At 56.8% G+C, this 10,156-nt stretch overlaps 1 protein-coding gene across 1 annotated transcript in view; it reads left to right on the top strand.

Annotated features, from left to right (window-relative positions):
* The first annotated feature begins 251 nt into the window (after positions 1-251).
* The window catches only part of LOC105309778 (F-box-like/WD repeat-containing protein TBL1X), a 16,749-nt gene continuing 6,844 nt past the window's right edge, over positions 252-10,156 (top strand). Inside the window, exons 1-5 of the mRNA XM_023526388.1 lie at positions 252-398; positions 2,758-2,832; positions 3,229-3,356; positions 8,468-8,633; positions 10,021-10,150. Of these exons, the coding sequence (XP_023382156.1) occupies positions 252-398; positions 2,758-2,832; positions 3,229-3,356; positions 8,468-8,633; positions 10,021-10,150 (646 nt within the window). The remainder of the gene's footprint in view (positions 399-2,757; positions 2,833-3,228; positions 3,357-8,467; positions 8,634-10,020; positions 10,151-10,156) is intronic.

The raw sequence follows: 10,156 nt of genomic DNA, 5'->3' as shown, positions 1-10,156 counted from the left end.
CCTCGTCACCGGTGCCAGGGGAATGAGGGACTCTGGCTGCCCAGAGCCCGTGAAGCGTCACAGGGCCTCTCTCCGGAGCGTCTGCTCATCCCTCCACACGTGAAAGGGGGCATCTTTAAGGTCTTACGAGGGAAAGAGGCTGCGTTCGCACTGGGAATGTTTTTTTCAATCACGTTGCTAGCTGAGGCTTCTTGACTCTGCTTTTCATCGTTCTGAGTCAGTCGAGCTCCGTGCATGACTCGTAAAGGCCGATGTCCGTCTGTCCCCACCCCACAGCCCCGGCCCTTGATGTGGACTGGCAGAACAACACTACGTTTGCCTCCTGCAGCACAGACATGTGTATCCACGTCTGCAGACTCGGCTGTGACCGTCCAGTCAAAACCTTCCAGGGACACACAGTAAGTGCCACTTGCGATCAGGGGACTCACGGTCACGAGAATGTGCTGGGAGGTGGGAGCCATCTCCTCTCGGTGCCGAGGATTAAAAGATGCTATGAAGACAGCTGTTTCTCTGCAGCCCTTTGCCACTTGAGCTGTTGGGTAGTAGCTCAGGTGGTTGGAGGAACCCAGTTACGGGCAGGCGGTGGAGAAAAAGGGGACCCCGAGATGAGCCCGGTGTCGGATTTTGCTGGAAAGAATTAGCTGTTATGCAGATGCATGAGGACGTAAAAGAAAAGATGCTTGCAATGAGTGAATAGACGGGAAATGTCAGCAGAGAAAGAAAGACTATTTTTAAAAAAGAGTCAAATAGAAATCCAAGAACCGACACGTATAATGTCTGAAACGAACATCTTAAAGGGCGGGTTTGACAGCAGCTCGGACAGTGCAGAAATAAGCCCGATGAGCCTGAACAGAGGTCGTAGAAGTGAGCCAGTTTTCCTAAATTTGGTGGGAGACGTCACCGTGCCACCGTTTGCTGGCTTCTCGTCGGATTCGTTTGTGTGGCACGTGAGGCTCTTCGTAGCCTTCCTGGGACAGATCCTGTAGGGTCCCATAGTGTCCAAACTCCCCTGTAACCCGGCACCCCTGAATGACCTGCTGCTTTGAGCGCCTCGTACCTGCCATGCTCCCCCGCAGCTTAGCTGTCTTACGACGTCCCTTGCTACTAACAGCTGACATAAATTTCGTTGTTCTCGGCACTTGCTTGTTTCCCGGGTACTCAGCTTTTCCAGCTTCTGTCCCCATGGGTCCCTGCTTCTGAAAGAAGGTGCTTTTCCATCACGGACATCAGTTGTCCTGTTAGCATCTCGTCGTGGCTGTCAACTGACCCTTGTGTTCTTTCTTTCTGCTGTAAACTTATTTTTCCTGTCACCTTGGATAAATAAGTTTACTTTGGAGGTCTTTGCCACCTCCAGCTGTCTCGTTCGCGACTTTGCGTCTGTCACACCTCTTGGCTCTTTAAGTGGGTCTTATCGTAGCTCAGCATCGTGCCCCAGACACGAGCTAAACGTGGTTGAGTCTGTTTTCCCAGGACCTGTGAGCTGTTTCTGGGATGCTTTGTGGGGATTGGGACTCAGGCTACAGAGGGAGGGAGAGAAAGCTCAACTCTCAGGAAGGAATTTGTTCCCCCCTGGAAGATTAAAGGTGACTTGGCTGGGGACAGTCCATGGGGAGCGTCTTCGCCTTTCCGGGCCCTAAGACTTCTGTCCGTGGCTTGTACAGTTGCAGTCAGAGCCACCCAGGCTGCCGGTGTCCTGGCTAAGCCTTGTCCCTGGATCAGCAGCTGTCATCAGGCCCACGTTTTCTTGGTGTCGTCCTGGACACTCTTTGTCATGCACGTGTGTGCGCACGCACGCACACACACTCCCCTCTCTCCGGTCCAGCCCCTTCGCCATGCCGTGACTCGCCGGTGGCCTGTTCCTTGGCCTCCGGGCTTCCCTGCTGTAGGCCATCCGCGGTTTCTGCCACATGGAACACAGACGAGGCCTTGCCACTTCCTCGCTTCACACCCTTCAGACTCAGTGTCCTCAGCAAGGAGCACGACCATAAAACTTAGCATTCAAATCCCAGCACACGTGGGGTGTGAAATTAATTACGAGCGTGAAATCAGTTCATTGTTTGGCCAAAACCACGGCGTGGGTAGGGACCGTCCTGGGCAAATGCGACCCTACGAAGAAGCCCTTCGAGCAGCCTCCAAAGCTGCCACCTCGTCACCGTGCTTCTGGGCTCGCCATACCCAGCACACCGCCCTCGCCTGCTGACCGTACTTCTTTCGTACACAGGTGGCCCCTTCACCCACGGGCTGTTGCTCTTTGTCCTCCGGGACTTAGGGTTGGTGTCACCTGGCGCCCCAGACCTGGGAGGCCACCTGTCGCTGCTACCTGGAGCTTCGCAGCATTTTTGTTTACTTGGCTGTTTACTGTGGATGTCGAGCTCCCCCACCCCCACACCACACCCCACCCTCGTCTCCACTAAGAATTCCGCTCCTCAGGTTCCCGTTCACATTTGCCTCCCCCGTGCTGGTCCGCGTGTGTTTGCGTGTTTGGGTAAATGCACGTGGCTGCTTTCCTGCCTGTGGTTTGTCTTTGATTCTTAGATGATTCTTGATTCTTCTGTGGATGAGGGTGGCTGGTTTTCTAGGGTATGTGCCTGTGGTTTCATGTACGTGCGAAAGGCAGAGTGAGGAGGAAAAAAACGGGGCCCTGGGGCGAAGGTCGTTTGTGTCCAGGCTGAGCGGGGTGGACTCGGCTGGACGGCAGCACGCTCCTGCCCCCTGCTGGGCAGTCGTGGTACCTACACGCTTTTTGCTTCCTTTCAGAACGAGGTCAACGCGATTAAATGGGACCCTTCCGGAATGTTGCTGGCCTCCTGCTCCGACGACATGACGCTGAAGGTAACGTGGTGTGGACGAGTGGGCCGTGTGATCCCAGACCAGCTGCTGTATGCACTGCAGGTCGTGCGTTCGCTGCCGCTCGGGCTGGCTCGTGAGTCACGAGCAGCCTCCTGCCCCTGTCATTGTCCCCGTCAGTGCCTCAAGGAGTCGCTGTCACCATTTAACTCTTGTTGATCGGCCGAGGACCCTTCCCTTCCCCGTGTCCGTCCCCACCGGTGCCTCTAGCATTTTGCCCCACCCCTCTGCCTGGCCAGTGACCGGCCGATGGGCCAGCCGTATGCCCCGCCGGGCAGTGAGCCAGAAACGTCATGGACGCCGCCAGAGTGACCAGTGTCACACGTCTCCCGGCCGGCGAAACAGCGTTTGCTGACACTGTCCCATCTGTGTGTTCTCCAGATCTGGAGTATGAAGCAGGATACGTGTGTCCACGACCTTCAGGCTCACAGCAAAGAGATCTACACCATAAAGTGGAGTCCCACCGGGCCGGCCACCACCAACCCCAACTCCAGCATCATGCTCGCAAGGTAAAGGGAACACGGCCCGGCTCCCCGTGGCCAGACCAGTTACTCATCTCCAAGGGGGACGGAAGATTTTGCTAAGCTCGGTTGGGAATTTGCGTACACCCTTCCATAGTAAGTCCTCTGTAGGTCCCTTTGAAAAGGCCCACCGGACAGCAGCGTCCGGTGACACCTCATCTGAAGCAAGGATCCTTTTAACCACGAGGCTGCTAGGAGGGCTGGTCATATGTCCTGGCGTCTGACACTTTGCTTTGTGAAGTTCTGTGGGTTTTTTTTACAGCAGAGAAGCACAGTTTAATGCGGACTCGCTTTACTTAGTTGAGCTAGGAGCTGCAGGTGGCGAAAATTCTGAGTATCAATAGAAGGGTCCCCAGGCTTAGCCAGATCTGACCAAAACGATACGGTGAATGCTTTAAGGCACGAGCATTGGAGGGAGAGAGATGGCCAGTTAGTGAGACTCCTCCCGGGCTGGGAAGGACGGTTATAAGTGGCCTCCACAAAGCCACAGCGCTATAGGCTGCGGTCATTGAATCGTCTCGTCCTGACGCTTGTCAGACGCATTCAGGATACGAGCTACCCCTCTCGTCCTGGGGAGACTTTTGGTGGTGGTGTCCTGGTTGTTTTCAAGTTTTATAAGAGTTTGTTTCAGCCGAACTGAAGACATGCCAGGAAGCCAGGTGTCAGTCACGTGCTCGGGAGATTGACAGTTCTGCATTTCCTTTGATTTGCCTTACGTTTCTAAATGATTTGCTATTTCTCAGTTGCACTTGACACGTACAGGATTATATTAGTTTCCGGTTTGCAGCCCAGGGGTTAGGCATTTGTATAACGTGCAAAGTGATCACCTCCGTCAGTCTGGGCCCCACCGGGCACCGTGTACGGTTATCACAGTGTTACTGACGACGTTCCCTACGCTGGAGCTCACGTCCCCATGACGGTTTCGTGAGTGCCCGTGACGGTTTCGTGAGCGCCCATTCGTGCTGCTTAATCCCTTTTCCTCGTCCACTCATCCGCAGACGCCCCCGCATCCGGCAACCATCGTATTGTTCTCCGTATCTGAGTTTGTTTCTGTTTGGTTTGTGCGTTTACATTGCTCTTTAGAGTCCACGTATGAGCCAGGATCATATGGCGTTTGTCTTTGTCTGACTCACTCCACTCAGCACAATATCCTCCAGGTCCATCCGTGTCGTTGCAGATGGCAAGATTTCCTTCTTTCTGTGACCGAGTGACACTGCATCGTCCACATGGACCACGTCTTCGTTATCTGTTCGTCCATTGGTGGACACGCAGGTTGTCTCCCTCCCTTGGCTGTTGCAGGTGATCCTGCCGTGAACGTACGGATGCACATGTCCTTTTGAAGGAGTGTTTGGGTTTCTTTGGATGAATACCCAGAAGTGTATTTGTCTGTCGTTAGAGCCTTTGTTTTAAAGTCTATTTTGTCTGGTGTCCGTATTGCTACCCCAGCTTTTTCTGTTTTCATTTTTATGGAATCGATTTTTCCACCCGTTTGCTTTCAGTCTGTGTGTCTTTCGATCTAAACTCTATTGCAGGCAACACAGGTCAGGGCCGTGTTTGTTCACTCAGCCACCTTATCTATATCTTTTGCTCGGAGCGTTGAATCCGTTGACGTTTAAAGTCATCGTTGATAGAAAATGTAGTTATTACCGTTTTATTATTCACATTTTTTATCTTTTTCCGCGTAAAGAAGTCCCGGTAACGTATCCTGTAACGCTGGTTGGGTGGTGATGAACTCCTTTAGGTTTTTCTGGTCTGGGAAGCTCTTTATCTGTCCTTCTAAATGACGACTTTGCTAGATAGAGTCACCTTGGTCCTAGGTCCTTGCTTTCCATCACTTTTGAATGCTTCGTGCCGGTCCCTTCTGGCCTGCAAAGTTTCCGTTGAGGAATCAGCTGACGGTCTTGTGGGACCTTTCTTGTGGGTAACTTCTTTTCTCTTGCCGCTTTTCAGATTCTCTGTCTTTAACTTTTGGTATTTTGAGTAGGGTGCGTCTTGCTGGGGGCCTCTTTGGGCTCATCTTCTTGGGGACTCTCTGAGTTTGCTGGGCTTGTTTCCTTCTCCAGGTTAAGAACGGTTTCCATCGTTATTTCTTCAAATAGGTTTTCTATTCCTTGCTCTCTCTCTCTCCTCCTTCTGGTATGCCTGTTAGCTAGATGTTGTCCCACAGGCCCCTTAAATGACCCTCATTTTTGGGGGGGTGGGGTTTTGACCCTCATTTTTTGGGGGGGGGATTTTTTTTTTTTCTGTTCTGCTTGGGTGTTTTCTGCTACCGCATCTTCCAGATCGCCGATTCGGCCCTCTGCTTTGTCTAATCCACTGTCGATTCCCTGTGAGGTATTCTTCATTTCCGTTATAGTATTCTTCATCTCCAACCGGTTCTTTTTTATGCTCTGTATTTCCATTTTTATGTTTTCTATCTCCTTGTGGTCGTTCTCACGGAGATCGTGGAGCATCCTCATGAGCCGTGTTTTGAACTCTGCATCTGGTAGGTGGCTTGTCTGTTCCATTTAGTTCTTTTTCTGGAGCTGTGTGCTGTTTGTTCATTTGGGACATGTTTCTGTCTCCCATTATGGCTCCATCCATGGGTTTTTTCTCTGTATTAGGTAGGGCTGTTCTATGTCCCGATCTTAGAGTGGCCTTACGTATGTAGGTGTCCTGTGGGGCCCAGAGGCGCAGTCTCCTGGGCACCTGAGCTGGGTGCTCCCAGTGTGTCCCTTGTGTGGGTTGCGTGTGCCCCCCTGTGGTACTTGAGCCTTGGTTGCAGGAGGAATTGACCGTCAGGCTGATTGGTTGAGGACTGACGGAGACCACAGAGGAGGAACCATTGTGCAGGGGCTGACCCTACAGAGCAGGATGCGCTTTAACGGGGCTCTCGTGCCTGCCCGGTCCACCCTTCGGGTGTGTCATTTGTGGAGGTGGTGCTTTGGTGTGGCTTGAAGCCGGCCTTCGGGTGTGTTGGTTCTGGGGCCTCTTGCCAGGGGCTGTGGGGCAGGCCAAGGTCAGCCGCGGCCCGTGCCCACGTGATGTGAGCGGCAGAGTGACCTGCAGATGGCTGCCTCTTGTGCCAGGCTCGGAGGAGCCTGGGAGAGGCTAAGCCGTGCACGGAGGCTGGCTGCTGCAGGCTTCAGGCTGCTGAGGAAGTATGGGGCACGTGGCAGCCAGATGCTGCTCGTTGTGGCTTTGTGAACTTGAGCGATTTTAGGAAGGTCTGTAAGTGTGGACTGAGACAGGCCGATGGTGTGGAAACGCGCCTGAAAGCGGCTTGGGTGGGCCTGCATGCTGCAAGGGGCGGCGGGGTCTTGGGATCACCAGGGTGAGATGACCAGTGTCAGCCATGTAGATGGAGACTCAGATATGGCGGCCACGTGTGTCCGCATGCTCGGCGTGGGGGCGCGGCCTCGATGAAGGAACGGAGGCCTCTGCCAGCACTGCTGTCCTGGAGAAAGCCACCCCTCCAGCCCTCACCCTGAAGGCAGACGAGTCTGTTCCTCCCCAAGTGTCCGTGGTGCCCCAGCGCTGGAGCCCAGAGCGAGCACGTCCCTGGGCGAGGAAGGCCACACGGCCCCTAAGGGGAGGGCGTGCGACTGCAGCCGCCCTCCGTCCCACGCGGATGGAGTCCCCACGGGTTTTCACAGCCCGAGGGGACGGGACTTGCTCTTCCCGGCACGGGACCCCTGGGCTGGGGAGCCTGGTGTGGCCCTGGGGCCCCTTGCCCCTCGGTGTGAGGGGAGCTCCGCAGGCAACACGTCCCCCAGTCGTAGCACTTCTGAAGTTCAGCGAGGCCCCAGGTGCGTGCAGGGTTAGGGTCAGGGCGGGGTCAGGGCAGGGTCCGGGTCAGGTCAGGGTCAGAGTCAGGGCGGGGTGCGGTCAGGTGCGACTCTGGGCCGTGCCGGCGGCTCTGTTGCCAGCTGTACGCCCGATGCGGTCATGGGAACAGCATTTTCCCGTCTTGCGTTTCAACGAGGAAAGCAAGCCGGGCAGAGACTCCGAGGCTGAGGGCCAGGCCTTCCATCCGGAAGCCACGATGCAGAGAGATGAGGGCGTCTGTCCAGCCTGGGAGAGACGGGGCTCGCGAGGGATGTCCTGACACCAGGAATGAGCAGGGGCATTGCTGTGTGTAGCCGCGGAGAACCGCGTGGTGGGCAGAAGTGACCAGGGGCAGATTTGCCCGTAAATAGGATGAACGCCCCCTTCCCGGGGTGTCTGCAGCGTGGCAGGGGGCGGGCGGCCTCGCCAGCAGCGAGGACTCTTGTTGCTGACAGTGCTCCCCCCGAGGCCATCTCTTGGAAGATGCTAGAAGGAATTTCTGCCGACGCAGAAGAGCACAAAGGCCATGACAATTCTCTTATTTCATTTTATTGTCCGAACAGCCACTGACGTGACTGTGACAGAGAACACGCTAGAATCCTTTTTCGATGGCTCGGAAGGTGTGGTCGGAGCACGTGGTGCGCAGTACGAGCGTTAACTGTCCTTTTCGTCACGCGTATGAGGGACAGAGCACGGCCCGATGAGTCTCCGTTGAAGGGACCCGCTCCGCAGTGTGCCGTGTGCTATTCTAAATCTGAAAGGAGCTGCAGGTTCATTATGTGGGGAGTCCGATCACATCTCCGGGCGCGATTGTATTTTAATTCTCGCTGGATTCAAACTTCTATTCATTGAATGTGCCATTTTCCCCCAGTGTTTTAGTTGGTGACAATCAACGCGAACTAAATTGTGGGAGCGTTTTAGGAAACGGGGTAAATGTTCTACAGGAGTCTCCGCCCTTCGTAGTTGTAGGAAATGCAGAAAGGACGCGCCGTGGACGTCCGTTTGTGTCCCCGATAATTGCGGCAGAAAGAGAGAGGAAAGGGAAGGAGACAGAATCACAGAAAAGGGAGGGGCTCGTTTTGGAACCGGGGCTCGTGCTCCGTGCGGGCGAGCGCCGTCTCAGGACAGGCGCCCCCTCACTCCCCCATCGCGTCTCGAAACGTCCGCGCTGCACGAGGAGAAGCGACTCCCGCTCCCGGTTCGAGGTCCCGGGGACACAGACAGACAGACAGCGGCCTCTGTCCGTGTGGCGACGGTTCCTGGACGTGACCTTTTCCCCTCCGTCCCCGCAGCGCTTCGTTCGATTCTACGGTGCGGCTGTGGGACGTGGAGCGTGGCGTGTGTGTCCACACGCTGACCAAGCACCAGGAGCCCGTGTACAGCGTGGCCTTCAGCCCCGACGGCAAGTACCTGGCCAGCGGCTCGTTCGACAAGTGCGTGCATATCTGGAACACGCAGGTAATGCCCGTGGTTCCTGTCCCACGGCAGCCCCAGCCTGCCACGTTTTCGGCGACCCAGGCTCGCAGAAGCGGCTGGGAACGCGCGCTCGGGAGCGGGTCCCTCGCACGGGGCCCCGGGGCGCCCCACACCCCCACAGCACGTGCCGGCCGCCCCGAGCTGCACGCGGCCTGCGGTCTTGCCCGCACAGACACCCGGCGTCTGCTGTTGCTTCTGAGTCCCTCGTCGTTTCCTTGGGCGTGAGCCGTCGTCCCGAAAAAGCATCACTCGGTCATCTTATCACCAGAGGAACCGCCCTGCGGTACCCAGATCGGGCGAGAGGTGGCCTTCCGTGGGAGCTTCCGGGGCGGGGGCGACATCCTCCACTCCGAGCCGCTCCCTCCTGGGAGCAGGCCAGGGGCCGGGAGGGATACGTGTGCTGTAGTCGGGCCGTTTCGATGTTTCGGACAAAAGTGTTCTCCGCGTAGCCGAGCACGTGTCGGCACCGAGTCGTCCCGTCGTCATGAGTCAAAGGGGACAGGACTGGAGTGACTGCGGCCGCCGTGGGCGTGTCCGGCCACGTGGGAGGGGATGGGGGTTCCGACTGCAGAGTAGGAACGGATGGGACGCAGTCGGGGACACAGGGTCACGGCCGCCAGAAGCGGGGGGGGGTGGTGGGCGGGGTTGCAGAGAGGCAGCGCCCCATTTCCCGTGATCTTGGGGTAGAGGAGCTGGCGGCCCCTCCCCCACGTCAGCCCACCCCAGCGTCCCGACTCTTCGGCGTGGTTGGCAGGCGGGTGGGCTGGCATTAAGTCCAGGCCCCCAGTGGCTGGAGGAGGTGGCCGATGAGCCACGTAAACTGGCATGGGGCAGGGGGAGGTCTGCTGGGACCTCAGGCTCGCCAGGCCCTGAGTGACCCGAACTCTGTCCTCTGGGAGAGGAGAAGGAGATGGTGGCCCCCACATGGAGCCAGCCTGAGTGAGGCCCGCCGAGCTTCGCAGCCCCGACAGGCCGCCCAGAAAACCCACAGCTCACGAACGACCTGCCAGGGTCGCCTTACAAGGCACTTGCTAGGTCTCCAGGAAGGGCTGGGTCTGTAATATGACAGCATCGCGCACACCCGACACCCGTGAGGTCCCCCGTGTGCTGCCGAGAACTCGCCAGACCGTTTCGCTCTTCTCGTAGAAACCACGAGTGTTTCTGAGTCGTTTTAAAGCTCTGCCTGTACGTGTAATAATTATGCCGACGTGCTCCCTCCCCAGTTCACGCCGGAGCGAGGCAGCCTCCCCGCCCCCGCCATAATCACTCATCGCTGGGAATAGCCTCGGGGCGTGGGGCACGCCCCTAACACCCCGTCGGTCCCCCGAGTGTCCCCTCGCGGCGTAGTGACGATGGCTTTGCTTTGCAGAGCGGGAGTCTCGTGCACAGCTACCGAGGCACAGGTGGCATCTTCGAGGTGTGCTGGAATGCCCGAGGAGACAAAGTGGGGGCCAGCGCGTCCGACGGCTCCGTAAGCGGCACCTGCGGGTCTCGGGGCGGTGGGG

The sequence above is a fragment of the Pteropus vampyrus genome, unplaced genomic scaffold, assembly GCF_000151845.1.
Source record: "Pteropus vampyrus isolate Shadow unplaced genomic scaffold, Pvam_2.0 Scaffold850, whole genome shotgun sequence".
Lineage (NCBI taxonomy): Eukaryota > Metazoa > Chordata > Mammalia > Chiroptera > Pteropodidae > Pteropus > Pteropus vampyrus.
The sequence above is the reverse complement of the archived record's forward strand: the minus strand, read 5'-3'. Positions and strand labels throughout refer to the sequence as shown.